General features: G+C 45.3%; 1 protein-coding gene across 1 annotated transcript in view; it reads right to left on the reverse strand.

The window, feature by feature from the left end:
- Nucleotides 1–14,242, reverse strand: part of map4k5 (mitogen-activated protein kinase kinase kinase kinase 5) — a 114,611-nt gene that overhangs the window by 32,851 nt on the left and 67,518 nt on the right. Inside the window, 3 exon segments of the mRNA XM_064927048.1 lie at nt 8,129–8,189; nt 11,937–12,016; nt 12,255–12,339. Of these exon segments, the coding sequence (XP_064783120.1) occupies nt 8,129–8,189; nt 11,937–12,016; nt 12,255–12,339 (226 nt within the window).

Here is a 14,242-nt window from a genome sequence, read left to right on the forward strand (position 1 = left end):
AGACCAGAGAAGAGAGCAGAGGAGGAGGTGAGAAAGGAGGGACAGAGTCCAAGAGGAAGAGAGGACAAGAAATCAGAGATTACATTTACTCTGAGCCGAGGCATAGGCCTACTTTACAAACTTTATGGTAGGATACACACAACAGTACAATTAAGTTTACCTAGTAGTAATTTACAATAAGAAAGAAACGCTTACTTTCACTTTCTTACAACAGAGCGGCGTGTAGAGAAATTCAACAGTGGTTAAAACACAGATATAACACACATGGTACAGAGTAGAGGCCTTCACGGGCCCATAAAATAAATTAACCTGGGGCTTTCCCTCCAGACCCAATATGCATAATTACTATAAATGTTTTATATAGAAACCCCGTTCCCAACGGACAACGAGGCCCGTTCCAGTATAGACCTGGTCGGATGTGAGAGAGATTTGTGAGGGAAGCAGCAGAAAAGCCAATTTCTTTTAGGCTACTTTATTTACCGGAGCTGATAAAGTGAGATGGGAGGAAGTAGAAAGTGGTGAGGCTGGGGTCGTGCTGTGAGATGGGAGGAAGTAGAAAGTGGTGAGGCTGGGGTCGTGCTGTGAGATGGGAGGAAGTAGAAAGTGGTGAGGCTGGGGTCGTGCTGTGAGATGGGAGGAAGTAGAAAGTGGTGAGGCTGGGGTCGTGCTGTGAGATGGGAGGAAGTAGAAAGTGGTGAGGCTGGGGTCGTGCTGTGAGATGGGAGGAAGTAGAAAGTGGTGAGGCTGGGGTCGTGCTGTGAGATGGGAGGAAGTAGAAAGTGGTGAGGCTGGGGTCGTGCTGTGAGATGGGAGGAAGTAGAAAGTGGTGAGGCTGGGGTCGTGCTGTGAGATGGGAGGAAGTAGAAAGTGGTGAGGCTGGGGTCGTGCTGTGAGATGGGAGGAAGTAGAAAGTGGTGAGGCTGGGGTCGTGCTGTGAGATGGGAGGAAGTAGAAAGTGGTGAGGCTGGGGTCGTGCTGTGGGATGGGAGGAAGTAGAAAGTGGTGATGCTGGGGTCGTGCTGTGAGATGGGAGGAAGTAGAAAGTGGTGAGGCTGGGGTCGTGCTGTGAGATGGGAGGAAGTAGAAAGTGGTGAGGCTGGGGTCGTGCTGTGAGATGGGAGGAAGTAGAAAGTGGTGAGGCTGGGGTCGTGCTGTGAGATGGGAGGAAGTAGAAGTGGTGAGGCTGGTGTGAGATGGGAGGAAGTAGAAAGTGGTGAGGCTGGGGTCGTGCTGTGAGATGGGAGGAAGTAGAAAGTGGTGAGGCTGGGGTCGTGCTGTGAGATGGGAGGAAGTAGAAAGTGGTGAGGCTGGGGTCGTGCTGTGAGATGGGAGGAAGTAGAAAGTGGTGAGGCTGGGGTCGTGCTGTGGGATGGGAGGAAGTAGAAAGTGGTGAGGCTGGGGTCGTGCTGTGGGATGGGAGGAAGTAGAAAGTGGTGAGGCTGGGGTCGTGCTGTGAGATGGGAGGAAGTAGAAAGTGGTGAGGCTGGGGTCGTGCTGTGGGATGGGAGGAAGTAGAAAGTGGTGAGGCTGGGGTCGTGCTGTGGGATGGGAGGAAGTAGAAAGTGGTGAGGCTGGGGTCGTGCTGTGGGATGGGAGGAAGTAGAAAGTGGTGAGGCTGGGGTCGTGCTGTGAGATGGGAGGAAGTAGAAAGTGGTGAGGCTGGGGTCGTGCTGTGGGATGGGAGGAAGTAGAAAGTGGTGAGGCTGGGGTCGTGCTGTGAGATGGGAGGAAGTAGAAAGTGGTGAGGCTGGGGTCGTGCTGTGAGATGGGAGGAAGTAGAAAGTGGTGAGGCTGGGGTCGTGCTGTGAGATGGGAGGAAGTAGAAAGTGGTGAGGCTGGGGTCGTGCTGTGAGATGGGAGGAAGTAGAAAGTGGTGAGGCTGGGGTCGTGCTGTGAGATGGGAGGAAGTAGAAAGTGGTGAGGCTGGGGTCGTGCTGTGAGATGGGAGGAAGTAGAAAGTGGTGAGGCTGGGGTGGTGCTGTGAGATGGGAGGAAGTAGAAAGTGGTGAGGCTGGGGTCGTGCTGTGAGATGGGAGGAAGTAGAAAGTGGTGAGGCTGGGGTCGTGCTGTGTTTAAGCTACCGTGAGTGTGAGCAAGTGACACGAGGAACAGGGGAGGGAGGAAGAGACAGCAACAGAGCCGACTTACGCTACAGCTTCCATAGCTAGGTTATTTATCATGCAATATGATTACGTAGTACCTGTCTTGCCTGGATCAAACTGGGAGAAGCTAGTTAAGCTAACTAGCTAGCTAGGCTAATTGAGGTTGCATGTACTTTCTGGTCCGACACAGTTACAAACAAACAACGACTCCATTCAGAATATAAAGTAGCAGTCTACCTGTTGGCTCTTGGTCATTCTAGCCTAACTTTTAATTCCATAATTTTCATTCCATCTTCCATTGATTAGATATCTCCTAACTTTTGCCCCACACGGAGGCTCTATGACTGTAGTCTGACTTGTGATTGACCAAGAAAACGTTACACGTGCCACTCTCGTGAAACGCAAGAGTTAGCGGCATAAATTACACATACCCATGAGAGACAGATCCGATCCAGACCAGTGATATTATTTTACAATTCTGTATCCGGATCTGCTCGGGTCTCGGGTACAGGTGGATGCGTGAAGACCTCTACTACAGATGAGCTATATACAGTTGAAGTCGGAAGTTTACATACACCTTAGCCAAATACATTTAAACTCTGTTTTTCACAATTCCTGACATTTAATCCTAGTAAAGATTCCCTGTCTCAGGTCAGTTAGGATCACCACTTTATTTGAAGAATGTGGAATGTCAGAATAATAGTAGAAATAATTAATTATTTCAGCTTTAAATTTATTTAATCACATTCCCAGTGGGTCAGAAGTTTACATACACTAAATTAGTATTTGTTAGCATTGCCTTTAAACTGCTTAACTTGGGTCAAACATTTTGGGTAGCCCTCCACAAGCTTCCCACAATAAGTTGGGTGAATTTTGGCCCATTCCCCCTGACAGAGCTGGTGTAACTGAGTCAGGTTTGTAGGCCTCCTTGCTCACACACTTTCTCAATTCTGCCCACAAATTTTCTATAGGATTGAGGTCAGGGCTTTGCGATGGCCACTCCAATACCATGGCTTTGTTGCTGTTGTACTGAAGCCATTTCGCCACAACTTTGAAAGTATGCTTGGGATCATTGTCCATTTGGAAGACCCATTTGCAACCAAGCTTTAACTTCCTGACTGATGTCTTGAGATGCTGCTTCAATATATCCACATAATTTTCCTCTTCCCTCATGATGCCATCTATTTTGTGAAGTACACCAGTCCCTCCTGCAGCAAAGCACCCCCACAACATGATACTGCCACCCCCGTGCTTCACGGTTGGAATGTTGTTCTTTGGCTTGCAAGCCTCCCCCTTTTCGATCGAAACATAACGATGGTCATTATTGCCAAACAGTTCTATTTTTGTTTCATCAGACCAGAGGACATTTCTGCAAAAAGTATGATCTTTGTCCCCATGTGTAGTTGCAAACTGTAGTCTGGCATTTTTTTATGGCGGTTTTGGAGCAGTGGCTTCTTCCTTGCTGAGTGGCCTTTCAAGTTACATCGATATAGAACTCGTTTTACTGTGGATATAGATACTTTTGTACCCGTTTCCTCCAGCATCTTCACAAGGTCCTTTGCTGTTGTTCTGGGATTGATTTGCACTATTCGCACCAAAGTACGTTCATCTCTAGGAGACAGAACGTGTCTCCTTGCTGAGCGGTATGACGGCTCCGTGGTCCCATGGTGTTTATACTTAAGTACTATTGTTTGTACAGATGAACGTGGTACCTTCAGGCGTTTGGAAATTGCTCCCGAGGATGAACCAGACTCGCGGAGGTCTACAATTTGTTTTCCGAGGTCTTGGCTGATTTCTTTTGATTTTCCCATGATGTCAAGCAAAGAGGCACTGAGTCTGAAGGTTGGCCTTGAAATACATCCACAGGTACACCTCCAATTGACTCAAATTATGTCAAATAGCCTATCAGAAGCTTCTAAAGCCATGACATCATTTTCTGGAATTTTCCAAGCCGTTTAAAGGCACAGTCAACGTAGTGTATGTAAACTTCTGACCCACTGGAATTGTGATATAATTCACTGTAAGTTAAATAATCTGTCTGTAAACAATTGTTGGAAAAAAGACTTGTGTCATGCACAAATTAGATGTCCTAACCGACTTGCCCAAACTAAAGTTTGCTAACAAGAAATTTGTGGAGTGGTTGAAAAACGAGTTTTAATGACTCCAACCTAAGTGTATGTAAACTTCCGACATCAACTGTACATTGGGACATGCATAAACTAACTACAATGAGTCTTTCTCAGAGAATGTGGTTCAACTCTACTTTCAGGTCTTGCACGATATATACACAAGAGTATGTGGACACCCCTTTAAATTAGTGGATTCGGCCATTTCAGCCACAATCGTTGCTGACAGATGTATAAAATCGAGCACACAGCCATGCAATCTCCACAGACAAACATTGGCAGTAGAATGGCTCAGTGACATTCCTTTCCAACAGGTCAGTTAATCAAATGTCTGCCCTGCTCCCCCGAGCTCCCCCGGTCAACTGTAAGTGCTGTTATTGTGAAGTGGAAACGTCTAGGAGCAACAACGGCTCAGCCGCAAAGTGGTAGGCCACACAAGCTCTCAGAACGGGACCGCCGAATGCTGAAGCGTAAACATATCATCTGTCCTCGGTTGCAACACTCACTACCGGGTTCCAAACAGCCTCTGGAAGCAACGTCAGCACAAGAACTGTTCGTCAGGAGCTTCATGAAATGGGTTTCCATGGCCGAGCAGCCGCACACAAGCCTAAGATCACCACGCGCAATGCCAAGCTTCGGACTCTTGGAAATGGGTTCTCTGGAGTGATGAATCACGCTTCACCACCTGGCAGTCCAACGAATGAATCTGGGTTTGGCGGGTGTCAGGAGAATGGTACCTGGCCCAATGCAGTGCCAACTGTCAAGTTTGGTGGGGGAAGAATTAACGGTCTGTATCTGTCCTGTTTTCCATGGTTTGGGCAAGGCCCCTTAGTTTCAGTGAAGGGAAATCTTAATGCTCCAGTATACAATGACATTCTAGATGAATCTGTACATCCAACTTTCTAGCAACAGTTTGGGGAAGGCCCTTTCCTGTTTCAGCATGACAATGCCCCCGTGCATAAAGCGAGGTCCATACAGAAATGGTTTGTTGAGATCGGTGTGGAGGAACTTAACTGGCCTGCACAGAACCGTGACCTCAACCCCATCGAACATCCTTTGGGATGAATAGGAACCAGGCCTAATCTCCCAAACATCAGTGTCCAACCTCACTAATGCTCTTGCGGCTGAATGGAAGCAAGTCCCCGCAGCAATGTTCCAACATCTAGAGTGGAAAGCCTTCCCAGAAGAGTGGAGGCTGTTATAGCAGCAATGTTCCAACATCTAGTGGAAAGCCTTCCCAGAAGAGTGGAGGCTGTTATAGCAGCAATGTTCCAACATCTAGTGGAAAGCCTTCCCAGAAGAGTGGAGGCTGTTATAGCAGCAATGTTCCAACATCTAGTGGAAAGCCTTCCCAGAAGAGTGGAGGCTGTTATAGCAGCAATGTTCCAACATCTAGTGGAAAGCCTTCCCAGAAGAGCGGAGGCTGTTACAGCAGCAATGTTCCAACATCTAGTGGAAAGCCTTCCCAGAAGAGCGGAGGCTGTTACAGCAGCAATGTTCCAACATCTAGTGGAAAGCCTTCCCAGAAGAGTGGAGGCTGTTACAGCAGCAATGTTCCAACATCTAGTGGAAAGCCTTCCCAGAAGAGTGGATGCTGTTATAGCAGCAATGTTCCATCATCTAGTGGAAAGCCTTCCCAGAAGAGTGGAGGCTGTTACAACAGCAATGTTCCAACATCTAGTGGAAAGCCTTCCCAGAAGAGTGGAGGCTGTTATAGCAGCAATGTTCCAACATCTAGTGGAAAGCCTTCCCAGAAGAGTGGAGGCTGTTATAGCAGCAATGTTCCAACATCTAGTGGAAAGCCTTCCCAGAAGAGTGGAGGCTGTTATAGCAGCAATGTTCCAACATCTAGTGGAAAGCCTTCCCAGAAGAGTGGAGGCTGTTATAGCAGCAATGTTCCAACATCTAGTGGAAAGCCTTCCCAGAAGAGTGGAGGCTGTTATTGCAGCAATGTTCCAACATCTAGTGGAAAGCCTTCCCAGAAGAGTGGAGGCTGTTATAGCAGCAATGTTCCAACATCTAGGGCACATATGTCAGAGTCAAGGCCCGCGGGCCACATCCGGCCCGCGAGAAGGTTTTTTACGGCCCCTGGGATGATCTTGATTTATTATTAGAACCGGCCCGCAGACCGCAGCAAGCCGGCAGCCAAGATCTTTTACACGCACCAATACTACATTTCCCACAATGCAACGGTGACGCACCGAGCAGTAGGCTGCTTCATTTCAATATTTATTGGCACAGCAGTCGTCAGCATCACAGTAAAATTAACTTTCAGATACCCATCAAAAATGGCAAAACGGAAGGTGGACACTGAGAACCGGGGTTTCAAACAAGGTGGGAGTCGGAGTATATGTTCACGGAGGTAGCTGGAAAACCTGTGTGTCTTCTGTGTGGAGAAAGTGTGGCGGTACTGAAAGAGTATAATCTGAGACGACATTATGAAACGAAACACGCGGACAAAAACAAGAATATGGACATGGAACAAAGGCTACAAAAGGCAGAGGAATTAAAACGAGGCATGTTACTTCTCCTTAAACAAAGTGTTGTTTTTGATTAATAGATTTTTGCACTTTATTTTATTGTATTTCAATCCAATTATATTTTAAAAATATTTCAGTTGAGTGGATGATAGAAAATTGCTATTATTGTTTTTTTTTCTTTGAAGTAAATTTAGCCCACTTTTGCTAAAATAGAAAATATAGGCTACTGATGGTGCCTTGAATACCGGTTTCTTTCATTTAATGTTCATGTTATGGGGATTTTTATATAAAGGAAATTTGTCTTTTGTGTCTGTTGAAAATTAAAGATTACTGACAGAGCCATAAGAAAATATTGCTTTATTTATCTGATCATATTGGAATATATTTGTTAGGTTTTCAGTAGGTTCAATTAGGTTCACTAGACTATATGCGTCATTTAAAAATTTTTCAATGAACATTCGAACAGTCCGGCCCTCGGCTTATAGCTAAATTTTTTATTTGGCCCTCCGTCCATTTGACTTTGACACCCCTGATCTAGGGGAAAGCCTTCCCAGACAAGTGGAGGCTGTTTTAGCAGCAAAGGGTGGGGGGGGGGACCAACTCCATATTATAATGGCCACGATTTCTGAATGAGATGTTAAGACGAGTAGGTGTCCACATACTTTTGGTCATGAGGTGTATCATCGGCCCAAACTATCTACATTTCTACGGCAACCAGGATTCTTCACGACCACAGGTCAATGTAAAAAACGCCATATTTATTCCACACAGCAGTAGGCCATAAAACACAGGACTCACAATAATATGCAGTCAAGCACTTCTTATAAAGGGTTTTTTAATCCAAAAGCTTCTAACCTTCCTGCTACTTCTGCGTCTATAGATGGCTATGAGGTGATTGTATTTACGGTATGGTGTGTAGATGCCAGGTAATGGCATTGTTCCTGTGGAATAGTTATGAGGTAATGGTATTTCCAGTCAGATAACAGCAAAACTAAGCTGCAGGTTATCACATGGCACCATCTCCAGCAGCTGGCTGTGATTGATACCGGCCTTTCAAGACTACAGGTTGTTGTTGATACCTGTATCTGTCCTACCGACTCACCTGACAGAGACAGCAGGTTGTTGTTGATACCTGTATCTGTCCTACTGACTCACCTGACAGAGACAGCAGGTTGTTGTTGATACCCGTATCTGTCCTACTGACTCACCTGACAGAGACAGCAGGTTGTTGTTGATACCCGTATCTGTCCTACTGACTCACCTGACAGAGACAGCAGGTTGTTGTTGATACCTGTATCTGTCCTACTGACTCACCTGACAGAGACAGCAGGTTGTTGTTGATACCTGTATCTGTCCTACTGACTCACCTGACAGAGACAGCAGGTTGTTGTTGATACTCGTATCTGTCCTACTGACTCACCTGACAGAGACATCAGGTTGTTGTTGATGATGTAGAGCCAGGTACACTTCCTGGGGAACAGCTGGAAGGGGAACATAACACAATAAAGGACATTCAATACTCACCGTTGAAATAGATTCGGCAGTAGACAGCACACAATTTCACGGATTCAGATCTACAGTAACTAAGGAGGTTAAAAATGAGCGGAGCCATGTTTATAGCTATATTGATTAAGGATGGGGCATCTTTCGCTTTCAAGACGATTCGTATCGAGCTCCGATACGATACAGCAATAACACGTTTTAGTTTGAAACGTAATTTACAAAACAGCTATGACCATAGCCAATGAATATACAGCAAAACTTCGTCTTTCACCTCCCATCTCCAAATCAAATGGTTTTGACAAGTTTTCTTTACAGAGTGATCTTCTCTTCGGCCATACAGTGTGCCTCACCAAAAGTAAATCGCTGTCCTCGTTATGAAATTATCAACTTTTACCCTGTACAGTGGGTAGAACAAGTATTTGATACACTGCTGATTTTGCGGGCTTTCCTACCGACAAAGCATGTAGAGGTCTGTAATTTTTATCAAATCGGTACACTTCAAAGGTGAGAAACGGAGTCTAAAACAAAACCCAGAAAATCACATTGTAGGATTTTTAAGTAATTAATTTGCATTTTATTGCATGACATTAGTATTTGATACATCAGAAAAGCAGAACTTAATATTTGCTACAGAAACCTTTGTTTGCAATTACAGAGATCATACGTTTCCTGTAGTCCTTGACCAGGTTTGCACACACTGCAGCAGGGATTTTGGCCCACTCCTCCATACAGACCTTCAGGTTTCGGGGCTGTCGCTGGGCAATACGGACTTTCAGCTCCCTCCAAAGATTTTCTATTGGGTGTAGGTCTGGAGACTGGCTAGGCCATTCCAGGACCATGAGATGCTTCTTATGGAGCCACTTAGTTGCCCTGGCTGTGTGTTTTGGGTCGTTGTTATGCTGGAAGACCCATCTTCAATGCTCTTACTGAGGGATACATGGCCCCATCCATCCTCCCCTCAATACAGTGCAGTCGTCCTGTCCCCTTTGCAGAAAAGCATCCCCAAAGAATGATGTTTCCACCTCCATGCTTCACGGTTGGGATGGTGTTCTTGGGGTTGTACTCATCGTTCTTCCTCCAAACACGGCGAGTGGAGTTCAGACCAAAAAGCCCTATTTTTGTCTCATCAGACCACATGACCTTCTCCCATTCCTCCTCTGGATCATCCAGATGGTCATTGGCAAACTTCAGACGGGCCTGGACATGCGCTGGCTTGAGCAGGGGGACCTTGTGTGTGCTACAGGATTTTAATCCATGACGGCGTAGTGTGTTACTAATGGTTTTCTTGGTGGTCCCAGCTCTCTTCAGGTCATTGACCAGGTCTTGCCGTGTAGTTCTGGGCTGATCCCTCACCTTCCTCATGATCATTGATGCCCCACGAGGTGAGATCTTGCATGGAGCCCAAGACCGAGGGTGATTGACCTTTATCTTGAACTTCTTCCACTTTCTAATAATTGAGCCAACAGTTGTTGCCTTCTCACCAAGCTGCTTGCCTATTCTCCTGTAGCCCATTCCAGCCTTGTGCAGGTCTACAATTTTATCCCTGATGTCCTAACACAGCTCTCTGGTCTTGGCCATTGTGGAGAGGTTGGAGTCTGTTTGATTGAGTGTGTGGACAGGTGTCTTTTATACAGGTAACGAGTTCAAACAGGTGCAGATAATACAGGTACTGAGTGGAGAACAGGAGGGCTTCTTAAATAAAAACTAACAGGTCTGTGAGAGCCGGAATTCTTACTGGTTGGTAGGTGATCAAATACTTATGTCATGCAATAAAATGCTAATTAATTACTTAAAAATCATACAATGTGATTTTCAGGATTTTTGTTTTAGATTCTGTCTCTCACAGTTGAAGTGTACCTATGATAAAAATTACAGACCTCTACATGCTTTGTAAGTAGGAAAACCTGCAAAATCGGCAGTGTATCAAATACTTGTTCTCCCCACTGTATATCTAAAAATGACCATAATTATTTACAGAGTATATAAAACATTAGGAACACCTGCTCTTTCCATGACAGACTGACCAGGTGAATCCAGGTGAAAGATATGATCCCTTATTTATATCACTTGTTAAATCCACTTCTATCAGTGTAGATGAAGGGGATGAGACAGGTTAAAGAATATTTTTTTTTAAGCATTGTGACAATTGTGAATGCGTGCCATTTCAGAGGGTGAATGGGCAAGACAAAATATTTAAGTGCCTTTTAACGGGTTACGGTAGTAGGTGCCATGCGCACCGGTCAAGAACTGCAACGCCGTGGTGGGAAAAGTACAACAGTTTCAAAAAAGATCCCTTAAAGATCCCTTAATAGAAATGACTCAAGTGAAAGTCACCCAGTAAAATACTACTTGAATAAAAGTCTCAAAGTATTTGGTTTTAAATGTACTTTAAGTATCAAAAGTAAATGGAATTGAGTAAGTAAAAAAATAAACCATTTCAAATTCCTTATATTAAGCAAACCAGACGGTACAATTTTTTGTATATTTAAAAAATAATTATTGACAGATAGCCAGGGGCACACCAACATAATTTCAGCGCCGCAAAGCTGGGGTACAGCGCGCCGTTTGACTCGGCTACTGACTTCGCCCGGGGTTTTGTCAAGAGAGAACCCGAACCCGATGGGCAGTCTGGGTGAGAAGGAGTTCTCAGACTTTCTGTTCAACAAGTCTCAGGAGATTGAGCCTCGCAACTGCAAGCAGCCGCCACGATTCGTAAGATTCATTTATCTGTATCGTCCGTCAGGGCGATGATCAGTTCTATATCAGTAAAAAAAAATGGAGCAGGAAGATGAAAAGCGACGAGAAACATTTTTAAATTGGAATTTCAGATGACTTCAAATGCTCACACACAGACTTTTCCCTAGCTAGCTAGCTACCAAACGAAACCTAGTTAGCTACCAAGCTAAAGCTCGCTAGCTGATAAGCTAAAGCAAGCTACCAAGCTAAAGCTAGTTAGCTGCCGCAGAAGTTGCTAATAACATCTTTATTAAAAGATATTTTTGCAAACATTTTTAATCCTGCTTGTTTGATCCTGATCTTATTTCAAATGCTCACACACAGACCTTTCCCCCATTCGGTCTAACAAATAATGCCTCATTACCAACGTGCTATTCCGAACACGTCGTTCGTGGCCGGTGTCTGTTTGTTTGCAGACTTTTATTTTTTTGCGTTACATGCAGTGAGCACACTGAAAGAAGAGTTATTTAATTTTTTTTTTTTTTTTTTTTACCTTTATTTAACCAGGCAAGTCAGTTAAGAACAAATTCTTATTTTCAATGACGGCCTGGGAACAGTGGGTTAACTGCCTGTTCAGGGGCAGAACGACAAATTTGTACCATGTCAGCTCGGGGGTTTGAACTTGCAACCTTCCGGTTACTAGTCCAACGCTCTACCCACTAGGCTACCCTGCCGCCTAGTGGTGGGTCATATACGAGCTCAACGTTTTTAGTGAATCGGCGGTTTCAAAACATTTTCTGACCGACGCACGCTACATTTGGATCGGTTTTGGGAATACACTTGTATCTTAAACTTTAGGAATCGGGGACCCATGCGTATCGGGTGAATCGTTCCTTCCCTAATATTTCTTAGTGCTGTGCCTACCACCGCATTAAAGACTACAGACGATAATATGTGTTATCAGTTTGGTCCTATATGTTTATGTTTAAGTATTTTATTAGTGTCAAAACGGAAGTTATCCTCGACATGTGCAACCCATGTGTTCCTACCTGTTCCATGGTGGCTTCATGCAGCTCATTCAGGTTGAGGGTATAGATCCCATCCTCTGTCCCAAATATAAGGTATTGGTCTGGAAAACAGTAGAAACATATTGAATTGTCTGTGACACATTCACTCTCTCTAACACGTGTGTGTGTACAGTAGTTTGTGTGTACAGTAGTTTGTGTGTACAGTAGTTTGTGTGTGTGTGTGTGTACAGTAGTTTGTGTGTGTGTACAGTAGTTTGTGTGTGTGTGTGTGTGTGTGTGTGTGTGTGTGTGTGTGTGTGTGTGTGTGTGTGTGTGTGTGTGTGTGTGTGTGTGTGTTACCTTTGGTATCTGGGTGTATCCACGACGTGGCACAGTTGATTTTCAGTGGACAGCCATCAAACACCTTGGAGAAACAGGCTCCCATCTAGAGTAGTGATGACACAAATATCAACAAACTGGGGATCAGAGAGAGTTCACCACCCAAAGTTGGTCTGGAAAATGGTAACCACAGACGTCATTCTGACCAGAGACGACATTCTGACCAGAGACGACATTCTGACCAGAGACGACATTCTGACCAGAGACGACATTCTGACCAGAGTAAACAGACGACATTCTGACCACAGACGTCATTCTGACCACAGACGTCATTCTGACCACAGACGTCATTCTGACCACAGACGTCATTCTGACCAGAGACGCGACATTCTGACCAGAGACGACATTCTGACCAGAGACGACATTCTGACCAGAGACGACATTCTGACCAGAGTAACCACAGACGACATTCTGACCAGAGACGACATTCTGACCAGAGTAACCACAGACGACATTCTGACCAGAGACAACATTCTGACCAGAGACGACATTCTGACCAGAGTAAACAGACGACATTCTGACCAGAGATGACATTCTGACCAGAGACGACATTCTGACCAGAGTAACCACAGACGACATTCTGACCAGAGTAACCACAGACGACATTCTGACCAGAGACGACATTCTGACCAGAGACGACATTCTGACCAGAGTAACCACAGACGACATTCTGACCAGAGACGACATTCTGACCAGAGTAACCACAGACAACATTCTGACCAGAGCAACCACAGACGACATTCTGACCAGAGACGACATTCTGACCAGAGACGACATTCTGACCAGAGTAACCACAGACGACATTCTGACCAGAGACGACATTCTGACCAGAGTAACCACAGACGACATTCTGACCACAGACAACATTCTGACCAGAGTAACCACAGACGACATTCTGACCAGAGACAACATTCTAACCAGAGTAACCACAGACAACATTCTGACCAGAGACAACATTCTGACCAGAGACAACATTCTGACCAGAGTAACCACGCGACATTTTGACCAGAGTAACGACAGACGACATTTTGACCAGAGTAACCACAGACGACATTCTGACCACAGACAACATTCTGACCAGAGTAACCACAGACGACATTCTGACCAGAGTAACCACAGACGACATTCTGACCAGAGACAACATTCTGACCAGAGACAACATTCTGACCAGAGACAACATTCTGACCAGAGTAACCACAGACGACATTCTGACCACAGACAACATTCTGACCAGAGACAACATTCTGACCAGAGTAACCACAGGCGACATTCTGACCCGACATTCTGACCAGAGTCGACATTCTGACCAGAGACAACATTCTGACCAGAGTAACCACAGACGACATTCTGACCAGAGTAACCACAGGCGACATTCTGACCAGAGTAACCACAGACGTCATTCTGACCAGAGACGACATTCTGACCAGAGTAACCACAGACGACATTCTGACCAGAGTAACCACAGACGTCATTCTGACCAGAGACGACATTCTGACCAGAGAAGACATTCTGACCAGAGTAACCACAGACGACATTCTGACCAGAGACGACATTCTGACCAGAGTAACCACAGACGTCATTCTGACCAGAGACGACATTCTGACCAGAGAAGACATTCTGACCAGAGTAACCACAGACGACATTCTGACCAGAGACAACATTCTGACCAGAGTAACCACAGACGACATTCTGACCAGAGACAACATTCTGACCAGAGACAACATTCTGACCAGAGCAACCACTGACGACATTCTGACCAGAGTAACCACAGACGACATTCTGAGCAGAGACGACATTCTGACCAGAGTAACCACAGACGACATTCTGACCAGAGTAACCACAGACGACATTCTGACCAGAGTAACCACAGACGACATTCTTACCAGAGTAACCACAGACGACATTCTGACCAGAGTAACCACAGACGACATTCTGACCACAGACGACAT

This window comes from Oncorhynchus masou, chromosome 21 (genome assembly GCF_036934945.1).
Source record: "Oncorhynchus masou masou isolate Uvic2021 chromosome 21, UVic_Omas_1.1, whole genome shotgun sequence".
In the NCBI taxonomy this organism is placed as follows: domain Eukaryota; kingdom Metazoa; phylum Chordata; class Actinopteri; order Salmoniformes; family Salmonidae; genus Oncorhynchus; species Oncorhynchus masou.